The sequence below is a fragment of the Thermobia domestica genome, chromosome 6, assembly GCF_964235325.1.
Source record: "Thermobia domestica chromosome 6, izTheDome1.hap1.1, whole genome shotgun sequence".
NCBI classification, from domain to species: Eukaryota; Metazoa; Arthropoda; class Insecta; order Zygentoma; family Lepismatidae; genus Thermobia; species Thermobia domestica.
The window spans coordinates 52,448,798-52,470,762 of record NC_137459.1 but is presented as its reverse complement, the minus strand read 5'-3'; the positions used below and the strand labels follow the sequence as shown (position 1 = coordinate 52,470,762).

The following is a 21,965-nucleotide window of genomic DNA, read 5'->3' as shown; positions in this document are numbered from 1 at the left end:
AAAAATCTTTAAATTTAGAGGCAAATTATGTCAAGATGTGTAAAAGTTTTGACATCAACAATACCGTAGAACATGCAAGTTAAATGTATTCGTAGGTTAGTTGAATGGAGTTTTACGTCCTTTTCAGCACCCAGGTTATATGAGATGTGGGCATACAGCTTAACGTGCGATGCAAAGCATACAAGTTCCGATCGAAAATCAAACCTGATTCTTCTACAACAAAGGCATGTACGCTAACCCTATCTATATATGCTATATATAAAAATGAAAGTGACTCTCTTTGTCACTTCATAACCCTTGAACCACAAGACCGATCTCAATTAAATTTTCAACATAGATGAAGGTCGGGCCGGGAAAGGTTTTTGTTATTTCACTCTGATTATGTAACTTAGGAGAAGGGAAGAGAAGAACATAAAACGATCAAAAACGACCGATATTAGTGTCGAATCTATAGTTTTCGGGATCGCTGAGATGAACAAACGACACTTCCGATGCCGTTTAAATCCAAATTCAACCCCGCAACTTGGGAAGAGAGAGGGGGAGATCTATAAAAATGATCGTAAATGGTCGATATTAATAGCGATTCCACAGTTTTCGGGGTCGCTGAGATGAACAGTGACACTTCCGATACCGTTTAAATCCAAATTCAGCCCCGCAACTTGGGGGAGGGGGAAATATATAAAAATGACCGAAAAAAAAGATCGATATCAGAAAGTACTTCAGTAATAGTAAAACTGACCGACTAAGGAAACATATTACTAATTTCTCTAATTTTAATCCAGCGAAGTGGGTAATTAACGCTAATTAATTATATTTATTTGTTTATTTGTTTATTTATTGAAGTTTAGCTCCCCTTTTCAGCACCAAGCCTATATGAGAAGTGGACCTACACTTTAAGGTGGGATTCGAACCATCGGAATGCGTTCATTTTTTTAAGGTTTTCCCGCCGGCAATCGAACCCAGGACTCCATACACGAGAGATGCTCGCGCTAGGTACTAGACCAGCGGTAGGGTGAGTTAGATTCGTGGACAATATTGAATAATAGACTGTTATGTGGTGAACTATGGATGTCATTAAGACAGTTGATTAAGGTTGCCATCTTCAGCATTTCCTAATAGTTTAGTGCAATATTATCACCCGTGACCAAAGTTCGATACTAGCTTGAGGAACATGATACTCGGACCTCAGGTAAATTAGGCGTGCGTTTAATATAGTCTTGATGTCGAATAACTTTAAATTGCATGTAAATGAGAAGGTTATCTTAAAAATAGTAAGTATTTATTGATTGAGTGATTGGGTTTAGTTCAAAACGTTCTTGTTCATCAACGAGGTTATATGAGAAATTAATTACGCTTAAAGATCATCGTCGCAAGCACAAAAGGACTGGCATTTGAGCGATACCTATTCGAGTTGATGGGTAGTAATATAACAGTGGGAGATCGAGATAACAAACCATTCTATACTAATCAAAATAAGAATGGCACTTTGTATAAAGTTGACCAATCCCCAAGTTATAACTGCCTTCGGTGGCTAACGTTTACAACTACATACCCTACTCCTGAGTTGAAATGAAAAATGAAATGAAATTTTTGATATTTACGTCCCACGATTATGCCGGCAGTGATAAAGGAGACAGTGATAATGAGAAATGAATGAAATGGTGGAATGAAGAAAGTGGGACGAAACGGGAAAACTCCGATGAAAACCCCCACACACGGTGTTTGACCACCACAAAATTCGCTTGGTGCGAGCTGAGATCGAACCAGGGGCCCCGTGCACAAGGGACCCCGCTGAACGTTTTACCACTGAGCGATCGCAGCCCTCTACTTTTGAATTACCGAGGCCTTTGGCGGCTTATATCACCAACCATCAATTCTCTAAAACTGGTGTTTACCAAACTTATGAAACTTCTGAGCTACCGTGCCGTTTTAAAATCCTACTGTGAACTAACAATCAAAAGAACTACTAACTTTTTTTTTAAACAAAAAAATGTAACATTTGCAGTAAACAAATGGCAACACTGATCGAGGTTAGCCGACCGCAGCTTTAACGCAATCTACCGAAAATGTCCCCGTGATCTACTAGTAGCTCGCAATCGACGGTTTGGCTATCATTGCTCTAAATAATCAAATTTTTCAACGAATACAAAGTGTTGGTATATAGCAGTGGATTTTGTTCAGTTTTAAAAAACATGTATTTTTTTCTTTTTCGTGTGTGTTGTAACCAAGAAAGCCAACAGTTCCCAAGAACTATGGTCCCTTTCACCCCCAACCATTGACTTTCGCCCTCATAGCAAGGGTTGTGGACAAAGGAAGAAGCAAGGGACATTTTCTTCGTAAAATCTAACGGAAAGAGAGAAGGACAGTGGACAGTTAGCAAGTGGACATTGAAAACATAGGCTGGGAGCAAGCAGCTCAGCCGCGATTAAACATTGCATTTCATTTAGCATGCATCAAAATCATATTCTTAGCGCAACAGCGCAATACAAAGACGTTATCTACGAACATTAAGTGTTATTGAACTATAGCAAGCCGTCACACAATTATCATAATAATTCAACAACGCTTGTAATGTAAATAGTTAAATTGTAGATTTGCTTAGTGTTAAATATATGTTATATCAAACCGAACGTTCCGTCGTGTATCTGTGGATTGAGCTTAGCCCTATGAACATAGTCCATTACAAATCAGGTCCTCCGATCATACACAAAGGTACAGCCACCCACATAACTATCTTCCCCTGGCTGCTATTAAATTAAATCGAATCCAGTTACTTTTACTGGTATCATAAACGCCTGGACAGATGCAACCCAACTTACACCATACATTTCAACCAGGAAACGACAGTTGATGGAGATTAAATGTATTCTTGAAACGCTTAACTGATTTCCAGGAAATCGTTTTTGTTATCTATTACCTTTTTTGCTTTACAGTGATCAATGTTAAAACCGAAAATTGATAATTTTTACCACTTTTGATTTGAATATCACCTCTGTGAACGAACCCTAGTCCTAACTCTTGACTCTCTACATTCTTATTAAACGTCATGGTGATCCATCGAGTAGCTTTTGAGAGTTTTCGTATCCCCCTAGTGGACATACAGATAAACAGTGTAAATTTATTTTTAAAAAAATGGTAAACAAAACTCCTTAAAAAGGGAAAAATTGTAACTATTTTAAAATAAATTATAAAGTATTATGTAATCCTCATTATGAATTTATAATGATCTGGAAAAGTAACTGTTTTCTTTTCTTTTTGTAGGCAAAAATAGATGGGTTTGATCCAGACAAATTCCGAACGGCAAATAGAAAGGTAAGTTTATCTTACTGACTTGAATCATTTCATACAGCCTTCAAAACAAATAATATTAGCTAAGATTATAAACAATTTGGCTAAGAGATTATTTAATTGTACAGGTATTCCCGATGATTCATTGTGACGACGTTGGTGATTCTACACTATAGTTGGAAGAATCATATATATAAACCAATGGTGGCCAATTGATAACGCAGGGCCAGAGCAAAATAAGAACTACATTTAACAATGCTTAAGCGTCCCTTAAAAGAAAGTCTCCCTTTTTTGCTTTCTGTGCCTTTTTCTAATGTTGCAGCTACTTCTTGCAAATCTGTGGCAACCCAGACGTCCTATGTTTCAATCCAAACAGATCTTGTTCTCGACAAAAGTCCAGAAATTCAGACCTCAGTCGCATCGACTAGCGAACCTCCCAAAACTCCATGTAATTGGTCTTCGCCGAACTCCATCTCCTCGCCGCTCGCCTTATATCGCTGCCTAAAACTTAGCCAGTGTATACGCCGGCTCAATGATACGATTCTTTCTCCAAAAAGAACAAAATCTCTATCTGTTCGTAAGCTATCTGTAGTTTCTTTGAAATCTGACATGGTGGAAGATGAACTAATGGATACTGAGTGGACAGAGCTTGGCCCACAGAAAGGTTCGCCTGAAACGTTAATCTCTGAATTTTTGTTTTGTTTTTTACTCTTTATTGCTATTGTTATACATTTTTCTATTATTACTATTATTAATATTTATTGTTATTAGTCTATATGTTTCTCAATTGTTGCTATTAAATATGTTTATTGTTATTGATATAAATATTTCCTATTGTCACTATTTATTTATTTTCATATGTTTATTATTTTATCTTTTCGGTTTTTATTTATATTTTGCAGCAGTTTTTTTTTTGTTGTTGTTGTTGTTTCTTTGATTTTAATATGTTAATTTTAAACATGTAGTCCTTGTTGATCGTGACGGGGACAAATAACCTCGATGCTGACTTCTCCATTAACCCTCAATCAATCAATCTTGCACTCTAAAAATACACTAGACTCTCGCTAATCCGGAACCTCAGTAGTTCGGCCTCTCAGTAATCCGCAGTGTTCGTAGGTTTTCTTGAGAAAATTTCCCTCGACTGGCACAAAATTTCCCCTTTTCTTATCAAATTTTCCCTAGTTTGTTGTGTCTTCAATTCCTACGACAAAAGTTGTGATAAGATTTTTTTAAAATTATATTAAACGAAGTGCCAACCACATTTGTTTTATTCATTTTCTTTTTGCTTCTATTTTCTTTTTGTTTTCTTTAACTTTTTAAAACAAAAAAAATACACACAAATGCACCCACTCAACAATGGATGCAAATTATGCTACTTTGAACACACACACACACACACACACACACACACACACACACACAGACACACTAGGGTTGCCAACTCTGGAAAATAAAAAAAAACGGCACCCCTCAGAATTCCCTATGATATAGGTCTAAGTGTAAAAGACCACTGTTAGGATCCATCGATGGGAAGAAAATGTACTATCGTGTGAACAAAAGTGCATTAGCACCTGTATTCTGCGTATCCTTAGTACATTCGCTAATAAATTTAATAGATACATTGTGCTGGAAATGAGAAACTGAAATCGGCATTGATCATTTCATTGTATTTACCAGTAACTGTCACTTCTTTAAAGTTATCGAAACAGATGAACAAAAGTATATTAATCTTTAGGTGACAATTTTGGATATGGAAAATGAAATTTATTCTTTAAACTGACACTTCAAATATAGGAAATTGTTTTAAGAAGTCCTTTTTCACTCTCAATAAATGTATAACATTCCTTAGAAGTAAATTTCAAATTTTCCTTGATATAGTCCTCGTCATTTCTTTAAAATTATTTAAACAAATGAACAAAATATATTAATTGTTCATAGATGGTAAAAGGTAACAACAGTTTTGGATTTACAGAATGGAAGTTGCCTTTTAAATCTATACTTCGAACTAGATGAAATTCCTTCGAACTAGACACAAATTTGAAAAAACCGGTCATAAAGGGCCTGGTAAGAAGTTTGTACTGGTCACCGGCCTCGATCAAAATAACAGCAAGTTTTCCGGCCAGGCCGGAGAAACACCGGCCAGTTGGCAACCCTAACACACACACACACACACCAACACACACAAACTATTGCTATTGTATGGGTTTGTATCTGAAGAACAAAGAAAAATTTAAGTATTTATATTGATCAATCAGTCAGCGTGAGATTTTCCCTGGATTTTCACGTTTTATTGGAAAGATTCCCTTTTTCCCTTTTTGCTAAATTTACGTATAAAATTTCCCTAGATCAGAGAAATTTCCCTGAAACTGTGAACACTGGTAATCCGGCGCACATCCAACCAAAAACACGTACACAATGAATTATCATGCGCATGCGCAACAATACTTAGTTAACCAATGCTTTATATATTGTACGTATTCAAAATTGTAGCATTCTTTACAGTTCGGTTGCGTGATAAAGAATGCCACCGTCGCGTATCATCATTACGACGATTAAAAATTAGTGACATGTTTCATAGTGAGTGATACTACTCAAGGACTAAGTTTTCTTTGAAAATTAATGTATATTTGGATTTAATAAAGTATATCCTCTATGTTTTAAAATTATATCCTTCGATTTAATAAAGTACAGTACACTATATCCCCTATGTTTTCAAAATAAATAAAAAAAAACAAGATAAATAAATAAATCAAATAAATGTCAGATACTCAATAATCCGGCACTTCCGTTAATACGGCACCCATATGTGCCAGGAATGACCGGATTAGCGAGAGTCTAGTGTATTTTCTTTAGTTTTACGTCAAATGGTTACGTATTCTGTTTACGGTAAAGGAAACGTACAATTAGGGAAAGCAAATAATAATGAAGTGATCGGTGGAATGAGAATATTGGAGGAATCGGAAGAACCTCGAGAAAATTCTCGGACATGACGTTGTCCAATACTCTCTTAGCCTGGGATAAAGCCAGGGACCCCGAGCACCAAAGGTGAGCGCTTTACCACTGAGCCACCATGCCCTCTTTTCACCCACAAAAAATGTCAATAAATTAAAGTTTCGAACACTGAATGTAAGTTCGTTGGATACATGTTTACCAAAGCTAATCATAACATAAGTGCAACAAATGGATTTATATTATCTACTTTTTGCTACAAGAATTTATATTATTAAATTAATAAAGGTACACGATATTAAATTAAAAATTTTAAAATTGTACGACCAGAATTGTACTCTCCTCAAGAATTTACAGAGAAAATTCTCCTCTATTAAAAGGGAGTTCAAAGAAAGTATTCGTACAAAGCGTCGCTTGGAAGCAGTGAGAAAATAACAAACCGTCGCTACCACACAACACTCCGTTCCATGGAGATTCCTTCCCCGTCCAGACCAACAAACACTCCAATGATTGACAGTAAAATATTGTCTTATGAGTTGTTTCGTGTGTTGCTCCCTTTCTGTCAAACAAGATATATATATATATATATATATATATATATATATATATATATATATATATATATATATATATATATATATATACGCGTGTGTGTGTGTGGAAACTTTCGAAAAGACTATCCATTTCCTAATGTGTCATTAGGGTACATAGAGAGATAAATACATTTTCCACTTTTCTTTTTTCTTCTTTTTTTAACCTTAAAGGAAGCACAGGCTGGCACCCCTAAATTGTATAAGGAATAAGAACGAGGTAGTTTTGTTGGAGTTAAAGACAGTCTGTTCACTGGTTAGGATATATATTCTCCCAGAGAATCAATACCTATCTGCTCAATCAATTCATATAATCCAAGAACCTTATAAAATAGAGGATCTGCCCATATATATCTTTATCCTATTAAATCAATGAAGCCAAAAAGACAACCGAGAATCGGCACGTCTGATTGGTTACTCGCGTTCATGCCATCGTCTGATTGGCTACTTTCGTTTCCGCCATGATTGTTGGCTCAAAACATTGCGATCCTATTGGGCGGAGTAGGCAGAGTAGGGGTGGCGAAACTGTGACGTATGGCTTCAAGATTTTGTTGTAACTGCAGATCCTCTATTTTATAAGATCCTTGATATAATCTCTTGCATTGCAAAATACAAACGCTGTACTAGAATGTTGGCCAGTAAAGGCTTTTAATACTTTCATTCATGGGCTTATAGCAAATTCTAGCTTCCTGTCATTTTAGTAACTTTTAAAGAATGTAAGTGTAATTAAATCTTTTAGTTTTACGTCCCATGATTATGTCGTGTATGCTAAAGGAGACGATGACGAGGAGAGTGGATGAAATCGTAAAATAAAGAGAAAACGGAAGAATCCCGAGAAAAACCCCACATACGGTGCTTGTCTATCATAAAGCCCACTTGACACGAGATAGGATTGAACTAGTGACCGCATGCACCTGAGGTAATAGCACTACCATTGAGTCACTGCGACGTCTTAAAATGATGTGTGTGTATCAGGTAATACGTAGAAAATAGATAGAGGTGTGAAATGCATAGCAAATAAATGTTTAAGCATTCTATTTTAAGATGAATCCAACATTATTAAGATTGCTGGTAGAATAACCGGGCTAGATTCCGGCTTCATCCATGTGCACTAATGAGTTGCCCCAATTCCTAGCAGAGATGGAGTGAGTTGTGGATCGTGGGTCAACAGGACGTAACCTACTGCGACTTACCATCCACCGTGACCCACTCTGACTCACTACGACCTACCGAACCACTCTGCTCGGTGCACTGTAGACAGCATTTGAAGAAAACTGGTGAACTTGTCTACGTTATACTGTTATTCCTATTCCTGTATAAGGCTTACACATATACACAACTATAAGCGATAATCAGTAATAATCAGAAAGCTTATTACAAACAGGAAATTACTTATGAGAATTGCTGGCAAGAGGATGTAATAAAATGGGTTATCTACATAACGCCAAAAGACAACGAAGTTAAGCATATGACATACCTTATTGCCTTATTACCATTAACCATCTGTGCAGCTAAAGAAATTATTATTATTGCAATTTTTGGAAGGATTAGTACCAAGTGTAAGTGTAACTAAAGGAGAATGACGTACTGGATAAATATTGACGCGGGAAGACTAAAATATTCTAATCAATCATGTATCAAATCTGTACTGATTTATTGAAATGAAATCTTTTAAGTTTTACGTCCCACAGTTATACCTGCTAGGCTAAAGGAGACGGTGATGATGAGAAATGAATGAAATAGTGGAATGAAGAAAGTGGGATGAAACGAGAGAACCCCAAGAAAACCCACGCGCACAGTGTTTGTCCACCACAAAGTTCACTTGACGCAAGCTGAAATCGAAACAAAAACCGCATGCACCAGAAGTGAATTCTCTACCAATGAGACAATGTGACCCCACTTTAGTGATTTATTGATAACTATCTTGTTCGGTATCTTCTACTATTTTAAAACATGTAGGTGATTTCATGAAATGCAAATATTAGCAATAAAAACAAAAAAAACATTAAAAAAAAGGTTTTGTGGTCATTTCTCTTCAATAAACAAGTCCATTTGCTTCATTTTCCAATTCTGGGAAATGAGTTTCTAGTTTTCTGATAAAGATAAGTAGTTTTCTTTTCTTTCTTTCTTTCTTTCTTCTCATGCCATTAAGACCTGTTTCTGTTTTGCATTTTTAGGTGCATTCTCCTCTGAATTCAATATTGTAATAAACTTGCTGAATTTGAAGTAGATCTGCCAATGATAGTTGTAAAGGTACTTCACTAAATGTAACTAAGTAGAAAATTTATTATCTTGCATAGAAAATATTGTTCGTGTCTGACATAAATGTGAATAAATAGAAGACGGTTCTTGCAGCATAACCAAACACGCGAAGATCAAGTGGAAACTTATTACTTGCACGAACATTAGACTGGCTTCTACTTTAAAACAGTACTTTAAAACAGTGATGTACTTAATAATAAAGTGCATTCTAGATAAAACCGTAAACTAAGTGGAAGCATATAATCTAGTATATGACACATCTTCACTTCGAATCTTGTTATGGCTCTGCAAAGTGAATTGGGTATTGCGATCACATTTCCCCATCGTTTCAAATTATTCTGATTTTATAGAGACGTTTCTTCTTATAATCTAAATCGGTTAAATAAAATAGGTTCCGAAAAGTGTAATGAATTTTTCAAGTAACACTTCTTTACCTTTGCTAAGCTAACCGATCTTTACACATATACAAGGTACGGAAAAAGTCCCGGAATGGTCCAATATCTCGCGAAATGTACAGATCAGCAAAACAAAAACAAAACAAAAAAAAAAACACCCCGGCGAAATTAAAATACCGCTAATTTTACAGTAATTATGTGATATCTTCAAATAGATAAAAGATAATCGAAATGTGGAACAAGAGCGCCCTAGACAATATTATTTTATATGAGAAATTGTTATCACGACTCGCTTATCTGCTTTCGATTTCGAGCCATTTTGAAATTCGGCATTTATTTTCGCGTTTCTAAACAGCTGAAAACGGAAAGCCATTAGGTGACTTGTGATAACGGTACCTCACGCAAAATAATATTGTCTAGGGCGCTCTTGTTCCATGTTTCAATTATATTTTATCTATTTGAAGATATCACAGAATTACTGTAAAATTAGCGGTATTTTAATTTCTCCGGGATGAAGACTCTTAAGTAGATTTGAAAAAGCTATCCAATGATACCAAACGCAACCTCCTATCCCCAACTCCTTCGGGCATACTAGAGGTAACTAAAGTTTTAAATGGGAACCCCCATTTCTTGTTGCACATTTGGATTCTTCAGAAAAAGGAACAGTGATTTGACCCTGAGTTGAAAACAGTGCCTTCACGGATGGCGTTTGAATCGACACACAAAAAAAGGTTGAGTATCAAAACTTTATGAAAATGCGCATTGGCAATCACGTACTCTGTCTTGATCAAAGTCTTGACAGGAAGACCAATCGGAAAACGACCATTAGGAAGACCTAGGCGGAGATGGGAGGACAATATTAAGATGGATCTCGCAGAGATTGGAATACAAAGTAGAAACTGGATGCAGTTAGCTAAAGATAGAAGTCAGTGGAGAGCTTTTGTGAACGCGGCATTGAACCTCCGGGTTCCATAGGCCATAGAGTTAGTTAGTTAGTTAGTACTCTGTAGCCATACTGTTAGCAGTCCTGAGTTCGATTTCCGCTCAGAGTAACGTTTTTTATATGTATTTTTGTACCCATATAATGAATTAATACATTTTAACTTTGATTAAAAAAATAGTGTATTTGTCCACAATTTATAAACTTGCAAGAAAATACAAATTGCGACAAAAATGGTTTGCTTTTGTTGTAAATAACCCTATGAACTCCAACGCTAATAACCCTATTATTAAGAACCACTTCATAAAACTAGTTTAAAACAATCAGCAGATTTGTATTGTAACTTGAATAAAGTACTAATTGAAGTTAATAAAGTACTAATTGTAGACTTATTATTTGGGGAAATAACAAAAGAAAAATGGTTGCTTTGAACAGGGATCGAACTCACGATCTCTGACTGAGCAGTCCACTATACTAGGCGTATGGTCACAGCGTACGGAACTGTCAGTTCGCATTTTCATAATGTTTTGGTACCCCCTTTATGTGAGTCGATTCAAACGCCATCCGTGAAGGCAATGAGTTTTCTCGGAGTATTTCCGTTCTTCCCACTTTCTCATTCCACCAATTCTTCCATTATCGTTCACTTGCCTTAATCATCATCTCCCTTACAATTGACCTTTTTTTTTTTTTTTTTTTTGACAATTCGATTTCTGAAAATACTTGCTATCATCGGATGCAGCATCCAATGAAACAGGGAAAAACAAGGTCGATTCAACGTGAACCAGAAATATGATTAAAATAGAGCTGTGAGTGTGAGCACAGATTTAGAGTTATTGCTATGGATGAGGGAATATTATGTTGTTAAATCAAGCTTGAAAGGTGCATACAATCCTATCAATATAGCACCTTAAGGATCCTCGAAACAGCTATATGAGAAAGTTGCTCATGAGGAGGAAACTACAGATGATTAAATTCCAACAGTAACGTTAATTAGTGTTTATAGGGAATAGCGTTTTGACCCTGTAACCTAATTTTGAGTAGTCATATCGGAAAATGTTGGCGTAGTACCTTACAAAACATGACTCCCATCCCGTGCAGTCCTTGTGTGTTTTTGATCCATTCCAGCTAAAATTACTAGTTCAAACACGCGTTAGTGCTCTTCTAGACACTAGCGTCCTACTCACATCTGAACTTTTAATGACACCTTAAGGTTTTATATCGGTTGCTCCCAAACACCTTTCAAGATGGACTTAACAACATAATAGTTTCTTATCAACTGTAATAATTGTAGAACTATTCTCAAGCACTATTTTGATCTTATTCTTGGTTTGCGTTGAATAGACTGAAATGGCAGAAGACACTACCATTAATTTCGCCTGTTCAAAATTTCCAGAATCCGTAACTACTCAACACATAAGGGTTGGTAAAACTAACTTCATATTTGAATTTCTGAGAACAAGCTAACCTCAATTGATATGACATTTCCTTCCCGTTTCTTAATTTTTCGGTAACTCCAATATGGAGAATTTTATGATGGCCGACATGATGCGCAATATATCTATTCCAAATAGCTTCACACTCAATAGTCATACCTCAAATTTGGTCTCAATTCCTCCACTCGTTTCAAAATTGTATGATGTTAATATGTACTTTCTGCGTCCTGTGTTGGAACTTTGGACCCCTGTATCTCCGACCCTGTTTACGGTCTGCCGCTAGAACGTTGTTTTTCTCGGTTTCTTTGGGTGCTGCATCCGATGATAGCAAACATTTTCAGAAACCGAAATGTCAAAAAAAAAAAAAAAAAAGGTCCCTTGTTAGCCTAACGGGCATAATCGTGGGACGATAAACTGAAAGGTTTCATTTCATTTTATTTTCCTAGTTGAGTTTGAGCTTTTGAGGTTTGCGTCCTCATGTAATACCGAGGTTAAAAGAGACGACTTACTATTGAAGTGGGGTGCGAACCAAGACGTACCCTTGAATCCAGTGTAATTAGTAGGTATACAGATCATCATACATCAACTCTCACAGAATACCCTTCCTCACCACTATCTCGCCTCCAAGTGTTGAATTACAGGATTACACCATTAGCCTCGGTTTGATTTTGTTTGTTGGAATTAATTGAAATTTCTTGTCTCGTCTCAAAAACGAGTTGAGAGACGAGACGAAAAGTATATTTTTATAAATTTTGAGACTGGACCAAAAATTTCAAGTCTCGTCGGCAACACTAGTCCACTTAAGTCTTTGATTTTAAACACACATTTAGTAATCACATGATTAGAGTCGAAACTTTTTCGCAACAATTTTGATAATTTGTAGCATTAATTATCACAATTTTCGCTTTTACGTTGCATTTATTTTTTTAATGTAGCACGAGGTTTTTTCTAATTATGGAACTTTTAAATGGTATATTTGGTAGTGAGGTGCATATCTAATGCAAAAATGAGGATATACCTTGATTAGGTGCACATTCTACCTAATGTATTTAGTGAAATATAGAAATTAATGCAAAAATGTAAATACTTCCTCTAACCTCATCTTTAGTTAAAGTATGACATGCAGCAAGACATTACCCATTCTTCTTTTAAGTTTGTTCTCCTGTCAGTAACAATCATATTATACTTGGAAAAGAATCTCTCGGCATCAATACTCGAGACTGCAACCATATTGAACGTACTCGTAACAAGCTGACAGCAAAATATCTGTGGTTAACTTTTAAACTGTTTCACAATGATACAGTGACGCAATGATGTTCGTTATCCTCGCTGTTGAGAACATCAATAATCTTACTTTTAAATTCACGGTAAGCAACCATCAGATCAAGAACATCTTCTCCGCAAAATACAGTCAACGATTTAAACAACAGTTTAGTTTTGTTGATGTCTACATCTTTATGAAGTGAAACAGTTTCTTGATCAAATGATTGGCAGAGCTTTCTCGTGAATGCAAAGTTAAAAAATATTGGAAATGCACTTTTTAGTTATTATTAGCAATAATTAACAAGAATTCCACTTTCTCGTTTTCATTTGTATTTATCGCAAATTTTGCAATATAAACACGACTTCTGGCTCTGAAACCAAAAGTATGAGGTTTCCTGGAACGTATACGCATTTTTTAACGTTTTACACATATCGCATTAACGAAAAAGTTTCGTAACTACACATGACTCATAGTAATCATAGTGTAAGTTGAGAAAGTAGTTGTAAATACAGCGGAATACGTTTAAAGATATGCAATTCATATACAACGTACTCCAATTATAAATATGGTTTAAATGTGGATCTTACAACCTATTACATCATAATCGGAGGTACATAACATTCCCCGCATTAAAAACAGGAGTACATTCGCTGGTTTATATGGACAGCCTTGTTCAAAAAATTCTGTCCACCCACTTGTTTCCAGAAAGAATCTACTCTTTTACCTTCAGTTGGAGAACTAAATCGAACAAACGTTGATTTTCCTTGGCCAATTGGGATCTTTATTTAGAGCCAAAGTATTGGAATTTCTTATATATGGTTGTGAGAAGATGGCCACCTGGCAGGGGCGGATCCAGGACCGACTTCTGGGGGGGGGGGTTTGTCATACTGCTACTTTTAAGGGCTCCAAACTTTGGGATGGGTTATATATATATATATATATATATATATATATATATATATATATATATATATATATATGTGTAGGGGAAGGTAGTACACAGTGGATCAGAAGGCGTTATTCATTTATTTATTGCACAAATTCAGCTAGCGCATGTCAGTTATTCTGTTTTCACATTACACACTTATGAACGAAATGTCAACAACAATGGATGCTTCTTATTTGTGGTGAAGTGAAAAATATGTTTTCCTTGTGCTGAAGTAAAAAATGAAGTAATAGACGTGAATGCTCTGACGCTGTGATTTATCTTGTAATTTAGAATATCGCGGACATGGGAGGTAGGTAAGAATGTATTTGTAATATAGCATTGTTTATTTTGTTCTTCTACTTTAATAGTTTCTTGTTGTGGGAAACTGTTTGGGTTGACACCAACAAGTACACAGTGGATCACATCGGTGTGGTACACAGTGGATTGATCCACTCTGTACCTCATTGTGTTTATGGAAGTTCAATGTATTTGGCATACTGTGTACTTGTTCTTCTACTTTAATAGTTTCTTGTTGTGGGAAACTGTTTGGGTTGACACCAACAAGTACACAGTGGATCACATCGGTGTGGTACACAGTGGATTGATCCACTCTGTACCTCATTGTGTTTATGGAAGTTCAATGTATTTGGCATACTCGTTTAGAAACAAGTCATAGTATTGCCATTTCACGGAGCTTTTAATATCATGTTACACGTTACAAATTAATGGTTTAACCACAAGGAAATATACGCAAGGCAACATGAAAGACATTTATTTAGATGAGAGAAGCAGTGCAATTAGTGGTGGGGCAGAGATATTCTATTAGCAGCGTTGGTAAATTGAAGAACATTGATTACACAACTTTGAGCAGATGTGTCAAAAAATAAGAAAGTACCAGGTGACAATGTTAAAATGAAGTCAAATTATTCTGTACGACAAATATTCACTTCAGAGTTGGAGCATTTATTTCCGAAATATATAAAAATGTGCAACTATATAAATATATAAAAATGTGCAAATATCTTAGTCTACGTTGCCGTGAGGCGTTTGGCATATGAAATTGATAAGAATAATATATCGATACCTGCTTAGTGGGAAAAAAGCAAAATTCTGGTCTAGAGTGAATCGTAATAAAGATCTTAGTATTCGAAATCCTGAAGATGTGTTGAATAGCGTCAATCTTAGACTCTCAAGATTGATGTCATTCAACAAACACAATGCTGAGGCATTCTTTAGTAATTTACGTAACTTATCTACGAAATATACCAAATTCTGTAGCCTTTCACGTATTTTCAACTTAGACATGAACTAGAACAGATCATACATCCAAGAAAGTAATAATAGAGAAAGAAGCCCGTGAATAAAAGGAGTACAAATTCAGCAGCAATCTGAAGCAAAACGGATAAAATAAAGACTTTCAGTCCTGAAGAAAGGAAAAGAAAATGATAGTTCAACGGGGAATGATGATTTTAAGTCAATTATATTATAAGATTCTTTAGATGATGATGATACTTTAGAAAACGAAATCTTTCAGTTTAACGTCACACGATTATGCCCCTCACGCTAAGGAATACGGACCATGTTACTTTAGAGACAGAAACTACTAGCCTACTTATTGATGATTTGGAACAGAGTCAAAGAAAAGTTCAACCTGGTGATTACGTTCTTGTAAGATTTCTTTCACGGACACATTACATTGGTCAAATCACGACTAGGAAAGACAATAAAAAATGATTTTTAGATTTCGTTTCTAAGAAGTGAGAAGATACATGAAAGTCCACGTCTCATATAGCCTCGCTGCTGAAAAGGGACGTTAAACTCAAAATCAAATCAACTCAAGATACATGAAAGTTTCGTCCACCCAAATAATCCAGATATTTTACCCACACACAATATTTGAATAGTAAGACGGCTTCCAAAACCTCTTATTGTGAAGAATAAAATATTGTCTGTTAATATCAGGTTGCCGGTAGAGTTCCATGGAATTGATCTCCGCTAACCTTTTGAAGTTTCAAAGGATGATAATGTCGAGCTGGACATATATTTTTGTCGTCATAGTGAAACTGATAATTTGAATAATCAGACTAATTGAACTCAGTACAGAAAGTTAAATTCTCCATTTTATAACAAATTGATTATGCTATTGTGCATAACTAATCCAAAACCAAAACTAAATTTACTAATCCAAAACCAAAGATTCTCCGTACAAGATATCAATTTAATTGTCTAAAAAGTTTGTTTTATAACAGTCGTTTGTATTGTTTATTTTGGTAATCAATTTCTGAAATTAATACTATGCTATTAAGATGCTTGTAATACTTCGATTCTAACTTTTATTTAGAATTTTAAAAATTATTTTGTATTGTGAGTAATAGAAATTTTGACAATAATGCTTACAATTTTATGTAGATTTGGAGATTTTCAGATGATGGGCCCCTTTATCACACGGTTTCTATTCATTACTTTCAATACATTGTTCCTTTGATCCACTGTGTACGCATATATGATCCACTGTGTACGATGGTGGTACACAGTGAATCACTTTACAAGCATTAGCGTTAACTGTAACTGTAAAATACAGAGCAGTGCTTCATATTAATAAATTACTTACGAATGTAGTGGAGACATGTGTCCATGTTCTACACTAAACAAATTCCAGTAATAGTTGCATTAAACGGATTTATGCTGAAAGTTTTAAAAATTGATCCACTGTGTACTACCCTCCCCTATATATATATATAAAATAAGAAAGTTTCCTCTTCTGGGAGGGGGCAATCGCCCCGATCGCCCCCCCCCCCCCTGGATTCGCCCCTGCCATCTGCAGGGTGGAAGAGAATTTTTCAACAAGAGTGAACAGTACATATAAAAATTGATATTTACATAATACGAGAACAAGTGATTTTTGAGTTCAAAATATATTAAAGGTACTTTAAAAATGTTTCTAGTATTTTCTTCACACTCGATCAATACTGTGAATTTCAAATGATCATTTCTAATTCTAGTTAAAGAAGATTTGAGATTCCATTTCTGATTAAAATGTCGAAATGGATAAGTAGCATTCCATAGTTGAGGAAATACCAGGTACCCTTCCGCTCAATAAACTTTCTTTCTTTCTTGTGCTGTACGTACGTAGTGGCCTCGCTCCGTGTGATTGATTCATTTCGTACGCTGTGTTGAAACAATTTATCGAACACGTGTTAGCAGCCAATAAAAATGGATTCTTTACGTTCCGTTTTTTTTTTTTTTAACATGTTGCGGAAATTATTTTTTCTTGGATATTTGACATGTTAGCCACAGCTGCTTATCAACCCATCCCCCCATTTCCCTTCATTTATCAAAATATTGTTGAAATAAAACAATGACCCTAAAACTTGTCCGCGTGTATTTAGTTCTTACTGTTATACTAGGAAAGTGATCTCGATTGGCGGAAAATTCTCCCGATGGGGGGCTCTTCATTATTTTACTACACACTGTTTTTACTTAACATTTAACCTAACTCAATGTTCAGCAGGGTTGTTCCAGGCATTATTCTCTAATTCTTTTTCTAAATAGATTTTAATTAATTTCTAAACGCTGAACTAAGTAGAAACTCCGGCTTTTATGACCAATAACTCGGGAACGAATGGTCTCCCGGGTTTATTGTTTTGTCCCATTCTTTCCATTACTCTTAAATCCTCATTGACTTTAATTTATAATCTTTTGTTTTTAGTACAAAAGACATAGGAACCAGTGGCATAGCCAGAAAAGCATTATGGGCTATTTCAAAAATTGCTATGTCGAAAAAGATCACATATACCTCTACAAACTCTACATATGCATATCATATGCACACACTTGTATATGATGCACATACATATGTACACCCACACGCATAACGTAACTCTGTAACTATGCGTTTCCTGACATATGGTCATATGAATTGCCATACCTTTTTTGTTACACCCTATATATATATATATATATATATATATATATATATATATATATATATATATATATATATATGGTCAAAAGAACCAATATATTTTAGGCAAAAATTTTCTTGTAGGCTTTTATCTGGAGAACTACATACACTGTAGCTAAGCCCAGACTATCACTTAACTCAGTATGATGTGCTTATTCTGTAAAAAAAATAAGAAAACTCGATTTAGGGGCCATTCAAAAATTTTGTGACTCCTGATTCAAAAATGCAACAAAAGATCCAATGTATTTCAATCAAAAAATTCCTTAAACGCCTCGTATCTGAAGAACTACATATAACGTAGCCAAACCTGAACTATCACTTAACTCAGTATGATGTGCTTATTCTGTTAAAAAATAAAAAAAAACTCGATTTATGGACCATTCAAAACTTTGGGGGCCCTGGTCCAAAAAAAAAAAAACAATTATCTGCCAAAATCGCAATCTTTTGATGCATTTTTTTGGATCATTTCTAAAATTCTCGTTAACTTGATAGAACATGCCTTTCACATAAGAATGTAATTTTTTTTACGTAGTTTTAAAATCAATTGACTGATTAAAGGGCGTCCCTAATTCTTGAAAATTGGACGGTTTCCACTGTTGGATAAGCAACTTTACTGAATAAAAGAAGTTAGTAGTCAGTTTAGTTAACCCTTTTAGTCGATAATAAACACAATCAAGTATGTTGTTTGATATCTAATAAAGCTAATGAATTAGACAATTGTGTACAAAAATCTGATTTGTTTCTTATACAGATATTTTATTTCAATTCCCTGACAAAACATGAAAACAGCAATAAATGGAAGCTAAGTTTAACGTCACAGTTATTATTATAGTCATGCCTTTTTGTATGCTAAAGGAAATGCCAATGAGTAAAAGAAAGTCAACGATAATGGAAGAAGTAGAATATAGAGAAGTGAGTTTCGTTTCATAGTGTGAAACTACGATAGACTTCCAAACTATATCAACTCAATTACTCAAATTTTAAGTAGTACAGTCATAATTTCTGGTTGCAATAGATTAATAAGATCGAAGATAAAAACTGTTCCTTGGACGCTAAATCCATATCATGGTGGAAATCGGTCGAAAAAGTGTAAAACGCTTTTTCAGGCCAGCCACCCTGAATGAGGTTTTCCTGGGTTTTCCTCATTCACACCAGGCAAATGCCGGAGTGGTATCTAAGGTATAGGTCCCAGGCAGCTTCTTTCCTTCCCTTTCCCCGGATAGTGTGCTCACCGAGGAACGTCATCTCTCAAACGTGACGGGCTAAATGGCCATAGGTGCCGAAAGCCCAGAGATCTAAATCCTAAATCCATATCAAAAAGCTACTACTCGTTATCCCTTACTGTTTTTTCTCTCTGTCGATAAAGGTTGAAACCAAATCGTTAAGATCTCCTTCGTGGCTAAGCAAATTAGCGTATGCTTCTCTGGCGTGGGAGACCCGAGTTCGATTCTCGGAGAGAGCTCATACGATTAGGATTCCACGTTAATCACTAGGTCTACGTCTCATATAGCTTTGCTACTGAAAGGGACGTTAAACTCAATAACTCAACTCAAAAATTGTTAATTTCAACCACTTCCGGTTTGAATAGAGGGTTAAGGGGAAAATATAGAACCTACTAGTGGGATACTGAATAGATTACAGTAAACCACATCTGGATATATCTTACTATTTTTACTCTGTGGAAATCAGTATTGAAATCGGAAGTAATATTATATTTGAACCACTTTCATTTTTGGTATAGCGTTCGAGATAATCATGGTACCGTACGTTGTCTTGACATGTTAAATCGTTTGCAAAGAAAAAGAAAAGCTTCTCGCTATCTGTTGCCGTTTTCGTTCTATGGTGATAAACGTTGAAACCGGAAATGACTAATTTGAATCACTTCCGGTTTGAATAGTTAGTTATCGGAGCGGTTGCAAAAATCACATCTCGATACCCCTTACCGTTTTTGCTCTGATACCTGTCGCAGACAGACGGACAAAGTCTTCTGTAAGACTTCTGTCACTTATGCATTGCACACTTTGGAACACTCAAAGGCATAAGAAATTGTATTAATGGGAAGGCTTGAGCCAGGTCAGGCCTCCTACCTATGTCATTGATAAGCACAGGACGATAAACTAAAGATTTGTTTATCTGTAATTTTCAATTAATAATTAGTGAAATTCAGTACAGAGACTCAGAAGCGTTGGAAGCAGTAATGACGTCACATGGGGCAAGGAGGACCAGCACCCATCCTATGGACTGGCTTGCCCCAACTGCCTCCCAGAGATGTTGCATTTATTGTAGGTCAAGTAATATAAACCTATCCTTTTCGATATACAAAAATACCTCCATCTCTCCTAAAATGGAGGGCCCTTTCGCTTCTCTCCCCAAGTAATTAAAGCTGGCGTCGCCACTGATTGCAAGACGATTACGTCAATACTGATCACCTAGTTGAACATGTGTTATGTTGGTAGCCACATGGCGTCATGAGCAACAACATCACGATATAGTTTGTTCTTCTTTTACTGTCGTGTCTCTAGCTGAATCGTTAGCATTCGTGGCTTTGGTGCTTGTATTCGCGAGTATCATTTTCGGTGTTGATTCAACATCAAGAGGAAATTGGAAGGCACTTGAATTTAGAAATAACTACAGGCTGAAAATAATAGCGACAGCAGGTGGTATGCTAACCACAGATTGCTCCACAAGAGCTGTTTAGCAGGAAGGTCATATTCATTCCTAGACTGTAAGATTAAGGCCTGTCTTCTTTAGTTATAAAAGGTCTAGGAAAGTCAATAAGTGACAAAAACATCCGATCATGATACTAGCAAGAAGCGTCCACGCTTGGATAAACTTCTAATTGCGCTAATTCTCCGACCTATGGAAGTCTAAGATTTAATGTCACGTTCACAAAAACTCTCCATTGACATTTGCCCTTAGCCAACTGGACCCAGTTTTTACTTTGTATTCCATTGCTGCTGCTGTATTGATTGCTGCAAGATCCATCTTAATATTGTCCTCCCATCTACGCCTAGATCCTGCTAATGGTCGTTTTCCAATTGGATTTCCAGTTAAAACTTCTAAAGCGTTCCTACTTTCTCCCATTCTCGCTACACTATCTGCCCACCTTAGCCTCCTAGACTTGATGACCCTAACAATGTTTGGAAAACGGCATAAATTATGTGGTTCATTGTTATGAAGTTTCTACCATTCCCTATTCCCGTTCCTCTTGGGTCCGAATATTCGTTTCAGGATCTTGTTCTCAAATACTTTTAGTCTATTTTCTTCCCTCATCTTAGGCACACCATGCTTCGCAAGCATACAGACAACAGCCATGGTTATCACTTTATATCTTTTAAGCTTCAAATTCCTCGACAGGATTCCTCGAAAGGTTTTGAATTGAATAATAACACGAATTCCCTGCTTTTACTGGACATTTAATTTCTTCGTGAATATGGTTTTGATCTGTTAATATTGGTCCTAGATATGTGAAAGTATCTAATTCCGTTTTTTTATACTAATTTGAGGGCGCTGAAATAAAACAAAAAATTAAAACCTATTTGTCCGCGGGGTCACGCAGAAAATCCTCTCAAATTTGGGATATTTGAACTACCGTTTATTCCAATGATAAAAGTACCCACTTTTAGATACGTTTCTGATTACACTTTTTATACTAATCTCAGAATGCTGAATCCAAAGGAAATATTCTAAAACTGATCCAAATACTATGACTTCAAAGTAGGGATATACATAATCGCTTTATTGATCATGAAGAAGAAATCCATTGAATATGTCATACTACAAATCAAATACAAAAATGGAGGTAATAAAATAAAAAAGAAGAAAATAGAAATAAAAAAATAAAAAAAAACTAATATTTCGCCGTATTTCTTAAATGATACGAGCAGGGTCCAATATGTTCATAATGAGAACAGCGGGCATATGAAGTTTGAGCAGACTTTGCCAGGAATGA

General features: G+C 35.7%; 1 protein-coding gene across 1 annotated transcript in view; it reads left to right on the top strand.

The window, feature by feature from the left end:
• Window positions 1-21,965, top strand: part of LOC145687992 (uncharacterized) — a 147,890-nt gene that overhangs the window by 113,448 nt on the left and 12,477 nt on the right. Inside the window, exon 2 of the mRNA XM_081761646.1 lies at window positions 3,262-3,312. Coding sequence (XP_081617772.1) covers window positions 3,262-3,312 — 51 coding nt within the window. The remainder of the gene's footprint in view (window positions 1-3,261; window positions 3,313-21,965) is intronic.